Source organism: Ambystoma mexicanum, chromosome 12 (assembly GCF_040938575.1).
Source record: "Ambystoma mexicanum isolate Mex_15411 chromosome 12, UKY_AmexF1_1, whole genome shotgun sequence".
In the NCBI taxonomy this organism is placed as follows: Eukaryota; Metazoa; Chordata; class Amphibia; order Caudata; family Ambystomatidae; genus Ambystoma; species Ambystoma mexicanum.
The window spans coordinates 138683999-138707040 of NC_090936.1; the positions used below are offsets into that span (position 1 = coordinate 138683999).

Below are 23042 nucleotides of genomic sequence, written 5' to 3' on the forward strand. Positions count from 1 at the left end.
TAATATTTGAAATGATTGTGACACAATTACATCGACACAGGTAATTGTATTTGTGTTTCTTTATTGGCGAGACCCCGCAGCCTCTAGCTACGGCTCCCCTCGCTCAACGGCTGCTGCGGAATGTTGATTCTGAGCGTAGATCAACATTCCACAAGATCCCTATGCACGAGCCCGTGCGTATTACAACATATCCTCTTCCCTTGGATAAAAATGTTTACAAATTTTCTTAACAATGGAAAATGAAACAACATCACATGACATGTCATAAATGCCACTTACTTTAACAAATATAACCATCCAATTAAGGTTTATTTAGGTGCTGTATAGGGCCTGGTTAGGAATAGTTAGGGTTGTTATGGCGGTACTAAGGGGTTTTTAGATTATTTGTTTGTAGGGACCGTGAGGTGCGGTCGGGGGTTTTTGGATTATATCTATGTTTTGGGTAAGGACAGTTAGGTGCTGTCTGGTCATTCAAGGGGCTGCCAGAGCCTGTTTCTAGGTTAAGGGGCAGCCAGATGATGTCATGGTCTTGTGATGTGTCAGTCCAAGGGAGAAAGACATATGTCATGACCTGTTCTGGGCCGATTATGGCTATTAGTATTGGGTTGGTTTAGAGAGGGACACATATGTCATAATCTGTGTGGGATGGGTTATTGCTAGGTGTGTTGTATTGGTTGAAGAGAAGGACATATGTCATAATCTGTGTGGGATTGATTATGGTTATGAGTGTTGTGGTGAAGGGCGATGATGTCACTAACATTCTAGGTGGAATGTTGGTGTGGGGATGTCACTGGGAGAGTGATCCAAAACATAGATATACCCGAAACATAGATATAATCCAAAAACCCCCGACCGCACCTCACGGTCCCTACAAACAAATAATCTAAAAACCATATACAATTTACCTAAAGTTTGCCTTCCTTTGAATGAAAAATTTGACCAATCATAACCCAGTAGCTCAATGGAACTTTGCCCATATGCATACGGTCTGATATCTGGAGCCAACAAAGTAGAGATCGGCTTACCCAAAACCTCTTGATACACTTCCGGAGACATCAGTGTATAAGGTGACCCAGAATCCACCAACATATCCACCGGGTGCTGGTCCACCAATACTGACACCCATGGACCCTTCCGCCCACCACCCTCCACATGTAATATGACAGTCTGTTTAGGACCCCCACCTGAAGCTCCCTCCAGGCCCATAGTCAACTCTTCTGTAGTTACATTTGCGACCACCTGCCCTTTACACATTCGTGCAAAATGGCCCATCCTTTTACATTTCCTGCACTCTACATTGCTAGCCGGACAGAATTTCGAATCCACTGTATGACTTGCCCAACCACAATTTTTGCACACTTCTTTACTTTTAGGTGCTCTATTCCCTTGTGCAACCCCTTTGTCCAGAGCCTTCTTGCACTTTGACACCACCGTATGCACCGTCTCCCTATTTCCATCCCTTTCGGTAACAATTTGTACACTCGCCTTGGAGGCTTCAATTGCTCTAGCAATCTCCAAAACCTTATCCAGCGACGGATCGCTCTCAATCCACAATCTCTCTGATTTTTTGATTTGACGTTTTCATCATTATCTGATCCCTTATATGTTCCTCACCGTTACCCGGGAACCCACATGTAGCCATGAGCGCATGTAAGGCAGTAACATATGAATCTATACTTTCCATGGAACCTTGTGCCCTAGAAAAGAATTTATACCGCTCTAAAACCACATTTACTCTTTTTCCAAAACGTACTTGCAATTTCTTCAAAGCCGTCTCATAGGCACTTACAACCATTTCCCCTTCACCTCCCCCTTGAACCATTACATTCTCTCCAGGCAGGTGACGAAAAACTCTCAAGCCCTCCGTACCAATACAATTAAGCAAAGCAGCCTCCTTTTCATCATCGTTAAACTTTGCCCCACCAGCAGCCCGCAAATATACTTTAAAGGCATCTACCCACTGCTCCCAAGGCACCACTGGCTCTCCTGGGTTAGGCAGAAATGCTGGTGGAGGCCTAGCTGCTGTATGCAACATGGTCAACTTTAATGGCCAAAACCTTGTGCCCACCCAAAATAACTTATACACACTTTTAAGTGCCCCTTATAATCAGAGACACTGAGTCAGTAGGCACCACATCAACCAAGATGACCGCACCCGGATGTCTTCCCTTGTGGCCTTGTGAGCATGCACCCCCACGCATATGCAGTACAACCAAAATCCTGGCACAGGGTGAGTCACAACCTAAGATATATCCAACGATGTGGGATGTCCCAACCTTACCAGCCCCCCACACTTCCAGATCCACCTTAAAGGCCACGTAGCTGATGGTGTTCTCCTCCTGTTTTTTACCAATCCACCAGCCCCACAGACAGCTGCTTCATAAAGCACACTGCGCCTGCAGCCCCTCCTGCTTCCCTGGAGCGACTGCAGGAAGCTCTGAGCACGCAGACGTCACCATAGCCCCTCCTCGTTATCTATGAAGACACTATCGGGGCGGAGCTCACTGCCGGAAGAACTGCTGGTGCCTGTGCTCCCGTTGGGCCACCAACTCAGGAACGCCACCGGGGGCGGGACCAGCTGCCGGCGGACATCGAATACAGGGCCAGAAGACACTATCGGGGCGACGCTCACTGCCGGAAGAACTGCTGGTGCCTGCCAATGCCTGTGCTCCCGCTGGGCCTCCAATGCAGGAACACCCCCGGGGGCGGGACCAGCTGCCGGCGGACAGCGAATACAGGGCCAGCTGCCGGCGGACTGCAGGTGCGCTCGCACACCGGCCTCCGATCCTGGGCACCACACAAACTGCCCCCTGCCAACCGGCAGCAACAGTTCCTCGTCCTCCGCACCTGATGGCGTGAGCGCCTGCTCTGCCCAGTCCCACTGATCCAGGCAACCGGCGGCAGCACCCCGCCTGGGCGCTCGAGCAGCTCCTCAACCTCCACCGGGGCTGGACCAGCTGCCAGCAAACAACGAATGCGGGGCGCCAGCCGCCGGTGGACAGCTAATGCAGGTGCGCTCACCGGCCTCCGATCCGGGGCAACGGTTCCTCGCCCGAACAGTTCCTCGACCTCCACACCTCACGGGCAGCCACCCGCCCGGCCTTCAAGCCCGCAGCAGCAGCTCCAGAAGGTCCAGCGCCAGTCGGCCCCTGTCCACACCGACTGCGCCCCAGACGATGGGGAGCCAGACAGCAGGCTAGCACACGCGTGGAACAGGGTCTCGTCCACAATCCCGGTCCTCGTCGCCAATGACACAATTACATCGACACAGGTAATTGTATTTGTGTTTCTTTATTGGCGAGACCCCGCAGCCTCTAGCTACGGCTCCCCTCGCTCAACGGCTGCTGCGGAATGTTGATTCTGAGCGTAGATCAACATTCCACAAGATGCCTATGCACGAGCCTGTGCGTATTACAACAGATTGTTACAAGTTTTAACTACGAGGCTTTAATGTGATTAATAATTCACTTTGATAAAGGTTGTTTTAACCAAAATACAATACATAAATTAAAAAAGGTATGGTTATAAAGAACAGCTCTGCAATCTTATAGCAGGGTCGTAATGTTGAAATGAACTTTAAGTTTGCTCTTGTAGTACCAAAGCAGCAGCTGCTGCCTTGAATAAGCATACACAATATATAGTCCCTAGTTTTAGATTTAGTGGAATGGTGATAAGAATTTGAAGGGGGAAGCCGCCAAATGCCTGGGGTATATATTGTTATGAAGGTTCAGGAGTTGAGCCAGGAGAACTGGTGTGCGTTGTCCCAGATATGAGCATTTAGTCTCGTGCGCTAAATCCTCTAGAAACCGCCCAGGTATCCGCACTGAAGTGTGCACGACACACCACAGAACTAAGTGGTGTTCCATTCCTTCACTTTGTCCGCGCTGCCAACTTTACTACTTGCGCGCATTAGGTATTACATTCCAAAATGGCCTTGCAGTTGCATCAAAGCGGGACAGAGCACCGTAGTAAAATAATAAAAGTGATATAAACGGCAAGTATGACACTTCCAGGGCTATAGATCACTCATCATAGTAAAAGAACATCTTACAGGAAAGCGCACACGGGTTTGTGGGGGCTATCCTAGCGCTACCTGAGCCGTTGGGTCCAATGACGCAATTGAAACGTTTGAAGGGGCCAATCAACTGCCGGCCGCGCCATGACTTGAAGTCTTGTAATACCAACTCTTTGAGGTACCCCATGACAGAAGCGCCCCCTTTCTGATCGATCAGATAGGGGTAGACCACTTCGACTTCAACGTGTACCAGCTATCGCTCAATCCAGCCTACCAAGCGCGAGAAGCAAAGCCCGTTTTATTCAAGCGGGAAAGAATACATCGCGAGACTGGTCACAGAAGAATGGCAGGGAATCTACAAAACCTTTCCAGGTTACGCCTGAATCGGTGCCATGTTGGAAAGGGACATTTGATTCTATTTCTAAGGTATTGTGTTTGAAAATTATAATTTAAAACATGAAATCTTATTGAAGGTGGAAGGATCAAAATAAAGCATAATTATTGATAGTATTAGACAAAGGATATTTTTACATATGTGTCAAGTTTTTTTTTTGACACATGTATATAGCAGCTTTGGGTATTTTAGAATGTTTATATACAAACCAAATTATGCTATTTTTGGAAGTACACTGAAATATATGTTCATGTCTGCGGGGCGGTTGGCTGTTTCAGTCCTTTATTGTAGTCGTCTTTGTCCTATTTTTGTGTTAGCAAGTTGGTGATGGTGTTGAAGCGGTTGCTTGGTAACTGTTGCTTTGACATCCAGTGTAAACATACTAATGTGTAATGCACAGCACAAGGAAACGCCTAGCCGGAAAGGATCCCGAAAGAGTTGGTTTTGTTAACCGCCACACACCCTGACTGATATGTACAAGTTGGATTTGCCCGTGGACCTAAAGGAGGCATCTGTGCGGGAGAGGCGGAAGAATGTGGAGCTGCAGAGGCAGAGCAGAGTCTTTAATAGCAAAGCCCGGATCATTGGGGTGAGGAAAAGCAATTAGCAATAGGTACCAGTTAGAAGGTGGCGTGTTGCTCTGTTATAAGCACGGGGGACCCAGGCTCACTAAGTACTCGTGAGGACCAGGGCAGTCGAGGTTGGTAAGACACCGGTTTGTGATAGTTCATTTTAATACCAGACAACGCAGTTTTTCACACTAGTAAATGTTAATGTATTAAGTGTTTAATGTGAGAAGTAATGTATTTCTATATAACAGAAGATCTTATAATATGTAGTAGTTTCCCAAGATTATACGGTTGCACTACACTGCCTACTCTTCACAGTGCTTCTCCTGCGCACTTCTATCCCTATGGGCTACTGTACATGTAAGACAATTTAAAGGCATTCTTTCCCCGCGTTGCTCGTGTGGCCATTAAACGAGAACGGGGCTCCAGTAAGCATTGCTTAAGTGAAACACACTTCTTAATCCCTCTACACTCCAGATGGTCAGGTCTCACCTGTGAACATACGAAAGAGGTCCATGCATCACAGGCAAAGGTGCAACCCTCAAAACATTATTGAAATAAGCCTGAGAAATACCCTGGTCTCTAAATATACAACACATGCCAATGAAAGTTGTACTACTGTGCAGTAAGATTCTTAAGCTCTGTCGTGTACAGTTATATGAAACACTAAATGCTGACAGCTGCAAAGAGTTCAAGTATGTATGTATTGCATTTATATAGCACAAACCTAGCTAACAAGCGGCAGAGCTTCACTGTGGTTGAATAGATACAAGGGGTCATCACGAGGAGTTGCAGTCACCTGACCAGAATTTATTTTAAATAAACTCGTTAAATAGTGTTGTCGTCAGTTCTTTCCTTAACTGCAGGGCCCATGCAGATGTCTCCAGCAGCCGCCACTGAAACGAAAAACTAGTTTGTTTTTCTTAGTGGTTTAGTTCTTTCCAGATAGTACATGACTGCCCTACGCACATCCAGTGTGTAGGCTTCTCTCCGCCACCTTAGTGGAGTTCTGGAAGAATATTGGCATTTCTGTTGATTGGTTCACATGGAACTTAGAAATAAATGTGGGCGCAAACGGAGGGTGAGTGCGCAGAACCACCTTATATTTGTGAATTGTGACAAAGGGGTTTAGAATTGAAAGGGCCTGTAGTTCACTGACTCTCCTTATTGAGGTGACTGTCACTAGGAAGGCGGTCTTGTAAGTAAGTGCTTTGAGACTTGCCTAATGCATAGGTTCAAAGGGAGACCCCATAAGTCTGATTAATACCACATTTAGGTCCCATCCAGGAGCTGGGTTAGAAATGGGAGGAGGAATTCTTTTAAAACCTTCCATGAAAGCTTTAATAACTGGGATCTTCCACCACAACACTTTATGTTGGGACGTGGTATAGGCTGAGAGTGCAGCTAAGTGAACCTTCAGGGAATTAAAAACCAGACCTGAATCCAGTAAGTGAGTACACCACAATATGAGTAGGAGAGCAGTCAATGGGATTGATACTCTTGGACCTGCACCTGATGACAAAGATTTTCCATTCATTGGAGTAGCAATGTCTGCTGTTAAGCTTTCTTGCTCCCCAGGTATATCCATGCATCTCTGAGGAAGTTGGAGATGCCTGAACTCTATGACCTCAGGAGCCAAGCCGCTAAGTTAAGAGTCTGCGGGCATGGATGGAGTCTTTCCCCCTTGTCCTGAGATTGCATGTTGTATGGGAAAGGTAGTTTCATCGGAGGAGAGAGGGACATTTCCATCACATGGGAGAACCAGGGTTGGCGGGCCCACATCGGGGCCACCAATATCATGGTGACTGGTTCTTGAGTAGGGAAGTCGGGGCTGGGGGTGTGGGGGGAGAGCGTAAACAAACTGCCTTGACCGACCATGTTATCCAGAGACCGTTCCCCTTGGACCAGTTCTGAGGGTACCTGGAGGCGTAATCTGGGGCATTGTGAGTTCTCTAGAGTTGCGAACAAATCGTTCTCTGGGAAGCCCCATTCTGCGAAAACGTTGGTGTCATGATTCCTGCCCCTCATGTCCCCAGACCTCCAAGATGTCAGGCTGGAGCCAGGCCACGATCACCTACATGGCCCTCAAGGGCCTCTCCATCCCTCCAAAGACCCACTTGGAGTCAGACTTGGCGCTTGTGGCACCAGATTCACTCACTCCCATAGGATAACATTGGGGATTGGACTTGTAGTGCATTGATGGGGACAAGATGGATGTCCCCACATATTTCGGTTCCCAGAACTGCATGTGCAGTCTAGTCATTTGGGTGTGGTTCGGCCCAGAGACACCTGGGATACCCAGAGACTATTTAAGCCACGCCCAGGCTGAGAAACATGCTTTGTGTTTTCTGCACCTGCGGCGTGACACTCCCCGTGTTCGGATCGGTCTCCAGTAGGCCTGCATCTTTCTTCTGCGCTCAGCTCCTGCAAGAACAAGAACACCGTTAGGAACAGCCTTACCTTGCGGCACTTCTGCCCATCATTCATTGCTCCTTCTGTTCTGCGGGCATCTTCAGCGGTGTCATTCCCATCCCGGCATAGCACTTCCTAAGGAAAAGGGAAAAGAACAGAAAAAGGCATTAGTAAGCATTCAGCAAATCTTCGCTTATTTTTTAAAGACTGTACAAGCTTCAAACGCTTACCTGAACCCCAGCCGCTCTGGGGGAACTCTGTCTCCGAAACTTCTCATCCATCTGCAAGAGGGAAAAGACACTCCAGGTTAGCGTGGAAACTTCTACACGGATGGCGGAGAACCATGGCGCTATTAGTGCCATGGTTCATGCCGGTAAAATACTGGCACCGCCTTGGTGGAAAGGGGAATTACCGCCCCATTCCAAGGTTGGCGGGGCGGTAATTCCCCCTTACACCATTGCCCTTCCCCATTCCCATTTTTGCCCCATAGGGCATAATGGGAATGGGGAAGGCGCTAATTACGGTACCGCAAATTGCGGTACCGTAATTAGCTCCCTGGGTCCCTTTTGCGGGTTGGTTTTTAACGCCTGCAAAAAGCAGGCGTTAAATTCCCCAACCCACAAAGGGACCTCGTAGTAAGGCGGTAAGGATTTACCGCTACCGGTAAACCCTTACCGCCATCCGTGTAATGAGGCCCTTACTCACCGCATTTCTTCTTCATAACCGGCATCCATGCTGAAAATGTCGCAGCACCTAAAAGACACAGAAAAAGAACTCAGTTCAATACAAATCCAAAAGGGTTGCATCGCGCATCGCGCTCTCACTCACCTTCAGCTATACTCATCTCAGCAGCACGTCGCCATCCTCGGACGCCGGCCATCATCTAAGGAAGGGAAGGAACAAAGTTAGAGAACTGTTCAAAAGACTCATTATACTTACCTGTCGGACTCTTGCCAGTGAAGTAACTAGGCAGCAACGAGCCTGCATCAATCAACGCGCCCCTGCGCTGAAAGCAGGACGGAGAGCACACTTTCCAAGAAAACAAGGGGAGCTGTGGATCAAAGGGAGGGGTTGGACCCCGGGGAAGAAGGGGTTCAAGCACACCGAGACAATAGGGAGTTAAACTCTACCAATCCTGTGTTTCAGGCCCAGTCTCCAGTCGAGTAGACTCCTGGAAAGGGTTCAAGGTCGTATTAGGTCACAACAGGCTGAGTGATGTCCCCGTGGATACCAGGTGAGCGTTACAGTTGCAGATGATTTCTTCGTGTAGTCGCCATTTGTACTCTAAGGGCAAGAGGAAGTCTCTTCTGAGCACATCTGCCAGAAGATTGAGTTCCCTGGAACGTGTTGAGACAACAGAAACATCTTGTGCTTGAGAGCCCATTTCCAGAAGTTCTCTTACACATATTGGCCGTTGGTCACTTTGGCATTGCAGTCGCCTATGTGGATTGACTAGGGTGAGTACTTCCAAGATGGAGGACGGCCGTATAGACTAAGCGGATTGCAGCGGTACAGCTTTTTCACGTCCGCCAAAGACGCCGGTGATCACTCACGTGATTCCATATACTGAACAGGGATCGGTTTTCCTACGCGTCGCTCATATTGTTACTGGTGCTCCGTGAATTCGCTTCTAGGTGTCCTTATCCCTACCTTTTACTCCTTAGACTTTCTTCAGCTTGTAACCTTAACTCTGTGTTTTCCTTCCGTCCAGGTACTTGCAGCGAATCTCTCCCTTCGCCCATACTTCTCTGTTGCTTTCCACAAATGGCCGGAAATCTATCTTACCCTTCTATTTAACCACGCTCTGTGTGGCGTGTTTTAACTCTGTCCGTAAACATCCTGAAGTGAGTTGCATCGTCAGCTGGCTAGGGAATCCTACTCATTCCTGGAATCATCCTTTCCCTAGACTAATTACCTCTCTGTCTTTTAAAGGAATCCTTTCATCCGAACTCCTGTTTTCGGTCCATCCAATTCCTGGGTCTAGGACTTGCCTCTACTTCTTGATTAGTCATCTACTTTCAATAGGTGAGAACTTACCTTCCTAGTTCACTGGTTATTCAGTCCTATTACCTTTCTCTCTTTTGAAGTATCCTCACTACTCTTTGTTCCTTCATTCTTAGAGGAAGCTTTCCCGCAACCAGCTCCACCTCAGTCCATTGTGGAAACCATCTTCAAGACTCAATCCAGAATCTTCAGCACCTACCTCAACACAGGGTTTTCTTCCCTAGAGGGTTTCCCTGGCTGTCGTGTCCTTTCTCCCTGTTCTATATCTTCCGGGTGAGGAGGGATAGGTCGGTCTGACGCGTCCTCAACTGCTGCATCAGTTTTTCCATTGAAAACTCAGCTGTCTGCCAAGGTGAGACTTCACTTGAATCTAAATTCTTTTGTCAAGAGGCTGTCGGTATATATATATATATATATATATATATATATATATATATCAATTTAGTACTTTAACTGATAACAGATAGCAGATGGCAACGCCAAATTTTGCAGACAGTGGGTCCAATGGAACCGCAAATGCAGGAGGTTATGGCTGCTATGCAGTCGATGTCATTGGAAATGCAGTCCCTTAAGCAGGACAATCGCTCAGTTGCGACAACAAGTTGCCCGGGCATTTTCAGAAACGCCCACATCTAAGTTACACACTGGCAAGTTTGATCAAAGAGTTCTTAGATAGTTGCACAGTCCAATTTACATTCAAATCCCGCCTTTTCCCTACTGATAAAGATAAAGTGGGTTTCGTGATATCTCATCTATCTGGGCCAGCTTTAGCCTGGGCCACTCCATTAGTCACATCTAGCAATGATATTCTTGATTCCTACCCTGTCTTTACGAATAGCTTAAAATTAATGTTTAGCAGACAAGAAATTTCGGTAGAAACTCAAGAGAGACTCCTCGACCTTAAACAGGGCAACAAGGATCTTCTATACTGTATTAACCAATTCGAACAATTATCTTCCAAGACTGGTTGGCTGGATGATAGGCTCCTTACGTTGTTCAGACGAGGACTGTCTGATGAGCTCAAGGACGAGGTCTCTAAGGTCCCTCGTCCTGCTAATCTAGCAGACATGATGACCCCTACTATGCAGATAAGAGTATCGCTTACAAGAACGCTCACATGAAAGAAGGAAGGGTAAAGGGATCCGATCACATACGGAATGTCCTCCAATAACTAGCAAGCAGATCACATGCAAATAGGATCTGTGAGAGGTCCACTGTCTGCAATTGAGAGAGAAAGGAGAAAATCAGTAGGTTTGTGTATGTATTGTGGATCATCCTCTTATATATTACGGGATTGCCCTATTGTTCCTCCACGACAAGCTCAAATTCCAGGGTCGGGAAACTCCAAGACCCTACCATAGGGGGAACCACGGTAGGAGTGCACAGACCAGGTTCCCCACATAGAATGGGTATGACCCTAGAAGCCTCTTCAGCTACTCAGACCATGGTTATATTGTCATTTACCTTAATGTTACCTGATCAAGTCTTACAGGGTATCCCTGCGTTAATCGATTGCGGAGCCGCTGGGAATTTTCTTGACGATAAATGGGCCAGCGATCCTGGGATTGCTTGAATCCCTAAAACAATTATAACTCCCATTCAAGGAGTAGACGGTAGTCCTTTAAGCTCCGAACCCATTCAAGAACAGACTAGACCAGTCACTTGTATTGTCAAAACCGTAAGGGATGATAGGGGATCGACCCCCCCCCTCTCCCGAACCACAGAAGCCGAATAGATCCACCCTCCCACCGTGGTTGGCACGGGCGTCTGAATAGTAATATAACAGATAACCACGTGGCAGCCAATGGGGGAAAGACAGAGGAAAGGGGGTGGATTGACAAAGGGAAGGAGGGGAGACAGCATACAATTCACCAATCCTAAGTACACCTTCTTACCTCCAGTCTGTATCCCTGATCCTGAACACCACCTACTACAGACTCACAAGAACTCTACCTAAACCTGAATATGCATAAAACGTAAATACTCAACATAGTACATCAGCTTTGACATGAACGCACATAAGCAGTAAGCGGGATGACACAAACAAGGGAACTGCTCCCATATGAAATAGACATGAACTCATGGCCCAAAGGGCAGGCGAGAACATAACAACATAAAGCACAGCCAACTGAGGACAGAACTCTGCACTCTGACTTCAGAGAATGGTACCCATCGTCCGGGCTATATGCACAGTCATATCTGTACTCAGAGCATGGAAGCGTGATGTCCCTGGTCATTTTCAATATATGAATATAATCACACTTAAGGCAAAGGTCTAATGCCAATCATAGATCCAAGGGTGAGCGTAGCGTTCATGTGACTTGGTAGTACTACGTCCACTCCAAACTTAAACATTTCCAACACGGAATGGAATTTGACACCCTCGTGGAATAAACATGTAACAAAAAACAGAAGCACTTATCTTGTTGTCCGGGTGCCCCGTGAGCGCACCCGGACTTCCAGTGTTATCGCCTTCAACCTCCGTGAACGGGACGTCCACTGCCGAGGACACCACTGGTGCATGAATCTTCACACCGTGTAGAAAGGGTTCAGCGTGCTCGGCGCCATCCGCGTGAGAAACACGTAGTGAGCAATGGAGCTCGCGTACCCCTTACAAACCGTGCCTCCACTCGAACTGGTACCGCGGGCCGCAGCGTGACTTCAACCCAAATTACAATCTCTCCTGCATCCTTCCTCCGAGAGTGAACTGCCGTGACTGCCCGTGCTGTATAATCAACAATTATCAGCACCAGTGCACGGGCAGCCAGCGGTTTAGTAAACATCCCAATTACATGCAGCTGGCTAGTGGCGGGAGGCTGGAACTACAATCGCCCCAAAGCCTACTGGGTACTGTAGTTCTATAATCATTTCCTATGATATAGTCGTCTGGGCTTGCCCCAGTTCGTATTTCTGACATGTATGATTGCCGCGCATAAAGAGACCCTAGTTTTTGACCTTATAAAGGCCGCCCACTTCCCGGTAATTTTGGGCCTTCCTTGGTTACGGGTCCACAACCCATTTATAAACAGGACAGCTTGGACTCTTTTCCTAGGGTCTGAAAATTGTGTACACCATTGTCTGTCTTGTGAGTCTGTAGGTATACAAATTCCAACTGAGATTTCCAATTCTTCTGTGGTACCGATCATCAGCCAGCTAGAGACCATTCCAGAATGCCATCAAAAATTTCAGTCTGTGTTCATGACACCTAAGTTCCCTACTTTACCCCCTCACAGGAGAGACAATTGTCGTATTGATCTACTTCCAGATCAACCAATTCCTTTCGGACGAATGTATGTACTCTCTCAGCGAGAAAAGACTGCTCTCAAGGAATATCTTCAAGCCAAAATACAGAATGGTCTCATTACAGAATCACTCTCCCCTGCAGGCGCTTCCCTATTTTTCATTCCCAAGAAAGACTCTGATGAACTCAGGCCATGTATTGATTATCGTGGCCTTAACAAAATCACCATAGCGGACAAGTATCCGATGCCCTTGATACCCGATATTCTAGAAGCAATCCGGGAGGCCTCTATCTATACTAAATTGGACCTCCGTAGGACGTATCATCTCATCTGCATCGCCCCCGGGTATGAATGGAAAACAGCCTTTAGGACACCGTTTGGACATTATGAGTACCATGTAATGCCGTTTGGTTTGGTGAACGCACCAGCGGTTTTTCAACGGTTCATGGACCATCTGTTCACGGATATCCTTTTACATTTCATCGTCATATACTTAGATGACATTCTGGTGTTTTCTACTGACAGAAAAGAACACATCAAACACGTGAACATCGTCCTTGATCGTCTCCAGTCCAACCATCTGTATTTCAAAACAACGAAATGTGAATTTCACCAAGATCAGGTAACCTATTTGGGCTTTGTACTGTCCGCTGAGGGCATATCTATAGATCCCAAGAAATTATCAGCATTGTTAGACTGGCCTACTCCATCTAGCATCAAGGAAATCCAACAATTCTTGGGGTTCGGAAATTTTTATCATAAATTCATTCCCTGCTTCTCAGAGATCATCTTACCTATTACCCGACTCTTGAAAAAAGGGGTGCCGTTCTCCTGGGATGAACCCGCACAAAGAGCGTTCGAGACTTTGAAGAAAATGTTCACATCTGCTTCCATCTTGACCACTCCAGACCAGTCCAAGCAATCTATTGTGGAGACAGACGCCACCCACCATGCTTTAGGTGCAGTTCTGTTACAACTATCGGACCAGGGGGAAGAAAGACCGGTGGCGTACCTCTCAAGAACCTTCAATTAATCAGAAGAGAACTATTCAGTTCTCGAGAAAGAACTGTTAGCTATAAAGAGAGCATTTGAGGAATGGAGGCATTTACTGTTGGGTTCGCCGTTTCCTGTGGAGGTCCATACAGAACATCAAAATCTCAGAGTATTGCAACATGCCCATACTACCAATAGCCGACGAGCCCGTTGGGCAAATTTTTTCCTACCTTTTCGGATAGAATTCACTTTCCTTCCTGGGAAAGAAAATTTAAGGGCGGATGCCATTTCCCGCAAAGATTCTCCTACTACCAGATTCTGCCCGGAAAAGTTGTTTCCCAACGCAAAATATATCGCTGTGATTACCGACTTTCTTCAAGAGCTTAAATTAGCTACCTCTCAGCACAAGCAACTACGCAAAGAAATCGCCTCTACTCATCACCTTATCAGGGAAAGCGACTACTTCTTTCACCGGAAACAAGTCCTGGTCCCAACACCTTTGCTACAGCAGGAAGTCCTGCGAATGTGCCATGACTCCAGAGCAGCAGGTCATTGAGGCTTTCAATCTACGTTGGATCTAATTCTACGCCATTTCTGGTGGCCCGACCTAAGATCTGATGTTCAAGATTATGTATCAGCGTGTATGGTGTGTTTACAATCCAAGACTCCACGATTACCACCTTTGGGATTATTAATTCGGATGCCTATCCCTGATAGACAATGGCAAGTTATCTCTACAGACTTTATTGTAGACCTTCCTCCTTCTTGTAAACATACCACCATCATGGTCACTATAGACTATTTCACCAAATTGGCTCGTTTTACCCCATTACTCAAGATACCCGGAGCTGCAGAGATGGCCAAAATATTTCTTTCTGAAATATTTTCCCGACTTGGCCTTCCGGACACTATAGTATCCGACAGGGGTCCCCAATACACCTCACTCTTCTGGCAAAAGGTCTGTCATGTTTTAGGGATCAGGTGAGCTCTTAGCTCAGGATATCATCGCCAGACTAATCGGCAGACAGAACGTCTTAACCAAATCTTGGAGGGCTACTTACGATGTTTTGTTTTGGCAGCTCAAGATAACTGGGTAGAATTACTACCATTGGCGGAGTTTGCCTATAATAATGCCAGTCCTTTTCATTGTTCATATGGATATCACCCTTCGTTTGTTCCCTCAGTTACTACTCCCCCTTCCAGCTGTCCTGGGGTGGACAGTCTTATAACAGACATACAAGAAGGTCAAAGGCTCACCAGACTGTCACTGCAAACGGCTCAAGGCTGGGCCAAGAGGTATGCAGATCGTCATCGCCGAGGCATCCCTACACTAGCTATAGGAGATTCAGTTTGGTTGGCTTCCCGGTTCCTGCCTCATCATTTAGTTCCATCTAAGCTTTCTCCTAGATTCTTCGGACCTTTCAAGGTGGTATCCCTGGTGGGCGCAGAAGCAGTTAAACTTGTTTTGCCCTCTTCATGGTCACGTATACATACAGTGTTTCATCTATCCCAGATCAAAGTGGCAGTACGAGATCGCTTTCAACGATTGGTTACGGCTCAGCCACCTCCGGTGCTGACTGAGACAGGTCCTGAGTTTGAAGTAGCCAACATCTGTGATTCCCGATATCGGAGGGGTTGACTACAATTTCTCGTGGATTGGAGGGGTATTCCCCTGCTGAGAGGTCATGGGAACCAGCTTCTGGGGTTCACGCGCCCCGTTTGGTACAGTGTTTTTTCCGGCTAAATCCGGGGAAGCCGGGGTTGCCGCCCATGAAGAGGGGGCATACTGTTACACATATTGGCCGTTGGTCACTTTGGCATCGCAGTCGCCTATGTGGATTGACTAGGGTGAGTACTTCCAAGATGGAGGACGGCTGTATAAACTAGGCGGATTGCAGCGGTACAGCTTTTTCACATCCGCCAGAGACGCCGGTGATCGCTCATGTGATTCCATATACGGAACAGGGATCGGTTTTCCTACGTGTCGCTACTGTTGTTACTGGTGCTCCGTGAGTTCGCTTCTAGGTGTCCTTCTTATCCCTACCTTTACTCCTTGGACTTTCTTCAGCTTGTAACCTTAACTCTGTGTTTTCTTTCCGTCCAAGTCCGCGCAGCAAATCTCTCCCTTCGCCCATACTTCTCTGTTGCTTTCCACAAACTGCCGGAAATCTATCCTACCCTTCTATTTAACCTCGCTCTCTGTGGCGTGGTTTAACTCTGTCCGTAAACATCCTGAAGTGAGTTCCATCGTCCGCTCGCTAGGGAATCCTACTTATTCCCGGAATCATCCTTTCCCTAGACTAATTACCTCTCTGTCTGTTATAGGAATCCTTTCATGCGAACTCCTCCGGTTTCAGTCCACCCAATTCCTGGGTCTGGGACTTGCCCCTACTTCTTGATTAGAGTCATCTACTTTCAATAGGTGAGAACTTCCCTACCTAGTTCACTGGTTATTCATTCCTATTACCTTTCTCTCTTGTGAAGTATCCTCACTACTCTTTGTTCCTTCATTCTTAGAGGAAGCTTTCCCGCAACCAGCTCCACCTCAGTCCATTGTGGAAACCATCTTCAAGACTTGATCCAGAATCTTCAGCACCTACCTCAACACAGGGTTTTCTTCCCCAGAGGGTTTCCCTGGTTGCCGTGTCCTTTCTCCCTGGTCTATATCTTCCGGGTGAGGAGGGATAGGTCGGTCTGGGGGGGTCCTCAACTGCTGCATCGGTTTTTCCATTGGAAACTCAGCTGTCTGAAACTCAGCTGTCTGCCAAGGTGAGAGTTCACTTGAATCTAAATTCTATTGTCAAGAGCCTGTCGTGTCGGTGTGTATATATATATATATATATATATATATATATATATATATTCAATTTAGTACTTTAACTAATAACAGATAACAAGTTGTTTGGACTGCCCTGGAGAGTGAGTGACCCCTTGCTTGTTCAGGTAGTACATGGCCGTGGTACTGTCCGCGAGGACCAGTACTGGCTTCCCCTGTAACTGTGTCGGGAAGGCCTTCAGTGCTTTGAATACCGCTAACTGCTCCAGCAGGTTTAAGTGGTTGGATGCTACTGCTGGGGACCAAACGCCGGGCGCCGTCTATTGAAGGAGTTGAGCTCCCCCACCCCGTGAGAGATGAGTCCTCTGTGAGAGTGGCTTCTACTGCGGGGGTGGTGAAGGTTTTCCCCTTCAAGAGGTTTTCCCTCGACCACCACTGCAAAGAAAGAATGAGGACTGCTGAGACAACCACTAGATTGTCCCATTGTCCGCTGGCCTGACACCACTGGATGTTGAACCACTCTTGCATGGGGCACATGCGCAAACATGCGTGAGGAACCAAGTAAATGCAGGATGCCATCATTACTAACAGTCGCATGGCCTTGTATACCGTCACCTCCCGCCTGGCTTGATACTGAGGGATCTAAAACAGCATGTTTTGGACCCTCTTGTTGGAGGGGAAGACGAGACAGTCTTCTGTCTGAATTAGAGCCCCCAGAAACTGCTTGACTTGGCTGGGGTCTAGGCTGGATTTCTTCTCGTTTATGGAGAATCCCAGACTGAATAAGAGGTCTATCGTCTTTTGAGTTTTCAACAGGCGTGTTTCGTAGGAGTCCCCTGTTATGAGCCAGTCGTCGAGGTAAGGATAAACTGGGATGGATTGCCTGCGCAGGTGAGCTGCTGCAACTGCCAGTACTTTTCTAAACACCCTTGGGGTTTATTTTTATTTATTTTTTATTTATTGCATTTATTATACACTCAAACCCATGGGTATTGTGGCGTAGTTTTACAACTATACTTCTTTAGTCTTAGCTGCTGTATATATGTGGATATACAATGGTGAGGTCTGGTTACAAAAGCAAAACATACATGACAATGGTGAAGTCAAGTTATTAACATGCATGAAAGCTTAACTGTGGTGTATTCGTCTTACATAGATAGTAATTTTAAGCTTGATAGACTGGCAACAAAGTAGTGCTGAATCTAGTTTGGTAAAGAGATACCATCATGAAAGCTGCATGGTACCTTCTTACATTCAGTAATAGTGCATGCAGTAGGCAGATGATCAGGGCTAGGGTGGAGATCGACCGTAGTCTTGCTAGGTATCTATTGTGAGGTTGATATTTAGTATTTGTTAAAGAGCCAGGTTTTGAGGAGTTTCTTAAATTTATTGATGGAGGGCACATTGCTTATATTGGCTGGAAGTGAGTTCCAAATTCTGGGGTCTGCTACTGGGAACCTGGAGCTGCATGTTCTTACATTCTTAAATCGGGGGATAAGCAGATGCGTATATGCGTTAGATCTGAGAGTTCTAGTTGTGATTTTTTGCTTTAGGCTTTGGTTGAGATAACTGGGGGCATTACCCGAGATACATTTGTGAGTTAGTGTAAGAGTTTTGTGGAGTATCCTGGCTTGAATAGGTAACCAGTGTGCCTCTCTCCTGTGTTGTGATATGTGGTCCCCTTTTTTTTATACCTATTGCTGCTCTTAACGCTTTGTTCTGGAGTAGTTGCATATTATTTATATATTTTTATTAGTTCCCTAGTAGGAGTATATTGCAATAGTCAATCTTGGCTACAGTGAGTGCCCTGGCTAGGGTGATACAATTGTGTTGTGTGAGGAATGGGTGACTCAGTGCAATGAGTTTGGCGATATAGGCACATGGTAAGTCTCAAGTTAAGGTATACCCGTATGGTTTTTACCTGGTTGGAAATGGTGATAGGTGTGCCGTCGATGACTATGGCTGTGTATTGTGGGTGGAGCTTGGCTAATCTGGCGGGGGAGCCTACTATGAGGATTTCTGTTTTTTCTCCGTTTAGGCAGAGGCTGTTTGCTGGCATCCAGTTCTGGATGATGGAATAGATTTTGTTTATGCAGATGGTGTCCTGTTCAAGTTTACCTGATAGTGGGATCTGTATTGTGTGTCATCGGCGAAGTTGGTATAAATTACTCCCATTGCGTCTAGCACTGCAAAGAGTAAATTTGTGTAAGCATTGTAGAGCGTTGGGGAAAGACAAGATCCTTGGGGAACTCCCAAGGGGACTGATATGGGGTCTGCTGCTACGTCTCCAATGGCTACTCTGGATGTGCGGTCTGCGAGCAATGATTTGATCCAGGCAGTGGCTTCCTTAGAGAAATGAAAGTTATTAGCTAGTGTTAGGCACAGTTTATTGTGATCTACAAGATCAAATGCAGCGGACAGGTCCAGCAATAGTAGAATACATCATTTCCCTGAATCCCTGACCGTGTCCATCTGTTTTTTTTTAGATCCAACAGTGCTGTCTCAGTGCTCTGTCCGGGGTGAAAGCCTGATCGTCTCTCTCCTAGTAAATGATTATTTTCGAGGTGAGATTGGACTTGGGGATAGGCAATTTTAACTATAGTTTTAAGGAGGAAAGGGATTGTGGTGATGGGTCTGTAGTAAGTAGGGATGGTGGGATCCAACGTGAGTTTTTTTACGGAGAGGGGTAACGCAGGCTTCTATAATGTTATTTGGGAGAGTGTTAGAGTTGAAAGAGGCATTGACGAAGTTGGTGATGGTCTGTACTAGCGTAGGAGCACATTCTTTAACTAATTTTGCAGGAAAGTTGTCTCCTTTGCAATTTGAGGGTTTAAGTGAGGCTATAGTTTTTAGAACTTGTTCTGCGGTCACCAGGGTAATGTGGAAAACGGGTATGTGCGTTGAGGTATTTGTTAATGGCAGGGAGGAGGGCTCAGTGGTGGCTGCTAGCATTTTCTTTTGCGATTCGATTTTGTTTTGAAGGGTATTGATTTTGGAGACTAGTTCATCCTGGATCTTGGTACACCAAGCTTTATTTACTTCAACTACGCTCGGAGGGAGGATGGGTGTTTCTAGTTCTTTGATAATGGCGAACAACTCTTTGCTATTTGATGTGTCATTGGTGATGCGCAAATTTAGGGAGATCGCTTTCTGTGGTTACTTCTAACTTGTAAGATTTGGATACTAACTGGAGTTCTTTTTTGGATTCATAGTGGGGTTTTTTCTGAAGAGGGGTTCTAGAGCTCGTTTCTAAATTCGATGAGGTCCTCATTGAACCATGTGTTGCTGCACTTTTGTTTAGGACGTTTAGATCTAAGAGATGCTATTTCATCGATGGCTGACTTCAGACAGGTATGGTAATGCTGTGAGATGGCCTCAGAGTTGGGGTCAGTTGGTGGTTGAGAGTTCATTAGCTTGTTTAGCAGAGGAGTTAAGTTTTCAGGGTGCGTTTCCTTGAATTTCTCATCAGTGTGGGTAGTGCTTGGGTGGCAGGTGGTGTGGGTTCCTTCGTTGTGATGATATTGAACTTAATGAGGGAGTGATTAGTCCAGGGCATTTCTATGATGTCTTCTAGGAGGACTGTTGTATTCAGAGTTAAGATCCAGTGAAGGATTCGTCCTTTTGAGTGAGTTGGGGCATTAACAATTTGTTTAAATTGCATTTCAGAGTCAGGGTTATTGGTAGAGCTGGGGGCTCTGTACACTATTTGGAAGCTGATGGTGGTTTTGGGGTCTAAAGCTAGCTTAAGGGCAAGTAGTTCGTATTCTGGCAATATTTCCGTTTTACATTCTCTGAAATTGAGTTTTTTTTTAGAGATGATGGCAACTCCGCCTCCGGTGGCCTCCTGCCGATCTGTTCTAAGTAATGTGTAATCCGGTGGTATGGCTAATGTGAGCAGAGGGCCTGATGCTGGGTGGAGCCAGGTTTCAGTAATTACTAGCAAGTCTAGTTTGTGTTTGAGAATGAGGTCATGTCCGTCAATGGCATGGGCGCCTAGGGATCTCGCGTTGAGCAGGGCACCTTTTAAGGGTTCTGTGACTAGTGGGGGACAGCTGGGTTGGGTTGTGTATACTAGTGGGGGTGGGGTAGTAGTGTAGTGCCTTTTCTGAGGATCCTTTTTGAGTTTGGGACAAAAACTAACATTCACGGTTTTATTTGGACAAATTACTTGGAACTTGGCTGTGTTTCTGAAGGCATAGGAGGTAGTGGGGTTATTAGTAGTGCGTGAAGAGAGTCTTACATTTCTTTGGGCTACTATTGTGGGTCTGGTGCGTACGAGGGGGGGTATGAGATCTGGATGAGACTCTGAGGTAGCGTGCTAAGCCCTGGAGGGGCATGGAAGAGTGTGTTTTGTTGGTAATGGGTGGTGCCGTGGTAAATGCTGGTGTATTGGGTAGAAATGGGGTGGGGCATGGTAAGGGGTGGTGCCTGGGGCAATGTAGGCGAGCTCGGCCTAAACCTAGCTGGATAAATGTACCGTTGGTGCAAGGTATGGCATTTGTGCTGTTGGTGTTAGGTTTGTGCGGCATAGTGGGTTGGTGATGGTATGTGCCTATTACAATCTTGTTGGTGAACTGAATTTGTTGTTTGTCTTGCTGTGCTAGTAATAGTAAGCAAAATAGAGCGCATAGAGTTGTGCCCATAGGTTTCGCAAATCTATTGCGATTGGTAAATATTCCCTCTTGGCATACCAGAATGGTCTGGGGAAGATAGTAATGTCGGCAGTGCGTAGACGAGCACCTTATCTGGGGAGACAGTCCAGTCATGCTAAGGCAAACGAGAGCAGTATTTCTACTGGTTCGCTAGAATGTGAGAACAATACCGGCGAATGGGGTTAAGTGTGGGCAACACAGTGGAGGGAAAAGGGTTGCGGTGAGGCTAGTCAGAGGATAACTACTGTGCTAGGGACAGCACGATGGGCTGATTGTTGGGGTCAGGTCCTGGCAACCAAGGGGCATTGGATTGCGCAAGGGTACAGGCAACCCAGTTTTAGTATGGACAGTATAAAAGCGTCAGTGGGCTCAATAAAATGCAAAGAGTGCCGTTTTGCAGAGGGTAATACAAAATTATGTAACAGGCTGCAAAAAGGTGCAGTCGACACCGTTTTTAAAGTAGGCGGCACTAAAGAAGCAATAACCAAGAATAAAAAGCAGGCAGCGCCATTTTACAGTGGGCAAAACAAGTTTAGGTCATAGGCTGCAAAAGGTGCCAGCGACATAATTTTAGGATAGGCAATATAAATTTGGCACCTAGCTAGATAGAATGCAGACAGTGAAATTGAAAGTGAGTTGTAAGTTTCATCAAGGGCTGCGCGAAATGTTCGCAAAGCCGGTAAGGTGTGGAAACAGCCCAGGTCTTACATACATATATTATATAATTATTGGGGCGTGCATACGACATGAGTGTGTGGCCAGTTTGGGGTGCTCCCAAGAAAGCATGGTGACGAGGATAAGTGAGCACAATAGATAGTCAGCGAGTTTGGTTATATTGACCGACTGTTAGAAGGAAAAGGTCCCGGTATGTATGCACACAGTGGGTGAACAAAGTACGTAAAGATCCTACCTTAGGAGGCACAAGCAGAGAGTAGTGCCGAACCGAACCTGCGCACCAGTGCGCGAACAGGGCCTTTTCTTTCACAGCCCTTATCCGGAGCGTGCCAGCTTCCGCCTACTGGCGGATATACAGCTATTAAATATCTAGTGCCGTTGCCTAGCAACGTGTCTGGCCGCCATTTTGCTGAGAGGCAGATCGCAGATTTTAATATGTGGAATGAATAAAAGCAAATGAGGTAGATGTTCCAAAACTAGCGAAGCACTGGAGAATTCACGCGCAGGATGGGGCTTCTTGCACGGTTGTGCTCACCTTCAGCGTTGATGATGCACAGAGTGCACGCGTACAGCCAAATCCCTCGTACAGCCAATTCCCTCTGCAACACGTGTCAGGGATCCAGAGGCTGTGATATCCAATGGGGTGGATGGGAAAGGGCTCCTGCCCTCTCCACGGCAAAGATGGTGGGGCTGAAGGTATGCGCAAACAGGGCTTTTTCTTTCACTGGCCTTATCTGGAGCGGGCCGGCGAAGATGGTGTGGCAATGGGTTGAGGCAATGCCAAAGGGAAGGACCTTGAACTGATAGTGTTTGTCCTCTATCATAAACCTTAGGTATTTCCTGTGTGCCTCCAACATTGAAATATGAAAGTATGCATCTTTCAAGTCCAATGTTGCCATATAATCCCCTGCATCAGCAGAGGGATTACCTCTTGTAGCGTTACCAATACAAAACTTGTGTGGCTTGACAAATTTGTTCGCTGGGTGCAAGTCTAGCACAGGGCGCATGGTGAGATCCTTTTTGGGTACAAGGAAGTACACTGAATAAATACCCTCATTTACCTGTAGAAGTGGGACGACTTTGATAGTGTCCTTTTCCTGCAGGATCTCGACCTCTTGCAGTAGGATCGTCGGGTGTTCTGGCATTATACGTCTGGATCTTGGAGGTCTGAATCGAGGTGGCCGGCTGAACTCGATGCAATAACCGTGGGTGATAGTCTTGAGCACCCACTGGTCTGTGGTAATCTCCTCCCATGTGTGTAGGAATGATGTTATACGTTCCCCTACTGGTGAAGCATGGGAGGGGATCCA

General features: G+C 46.7%; 2 protein-coding genes across 2 annotated transcripts in view; one reads left to right on the plus strand and one right to left on the minus strand.

Annotated features, from left to right (window-relative positions):
* The window catches only part of SMC1B (structural maintenance of chromosomes 1B), a 2377846-nt gene extending 2373545 nt beyond the window's left edge, over positions 1-4301 (minus strand). Inside the window, exon 1 of the mRNA XM_069627687.1 lies at positions 4094-4301. Coding sequence (XP_069483788.1) covers positions 4094-4202 — 109 coding nt within the window. The 5' untranslated portion in view covers positions 4203-4301. The remainder of the gene's footprint in view (positions 1-4093) is intronic.
* A 479-nt stretch (positions 4302-4780) lies between these two features.
* The window catches only part of RIBC2 (RIB43A domain with coiled-coils 2), a 387543-nt gene continuing 369281 nt past the window's right edge, over positions 4781-23042 (plus strand). The window contains exon 1 of the mRNA XM_069628178.1: positions 4781-4998. Within this exon, the coding sequence (XP_069484279.1) occupies positions 4882-4998 (117 nt within the window). The 5' untranslated portion in view covers positions 4781-4881. The remainder of the gene's footprint in view (positions 4999-23042) is intronic.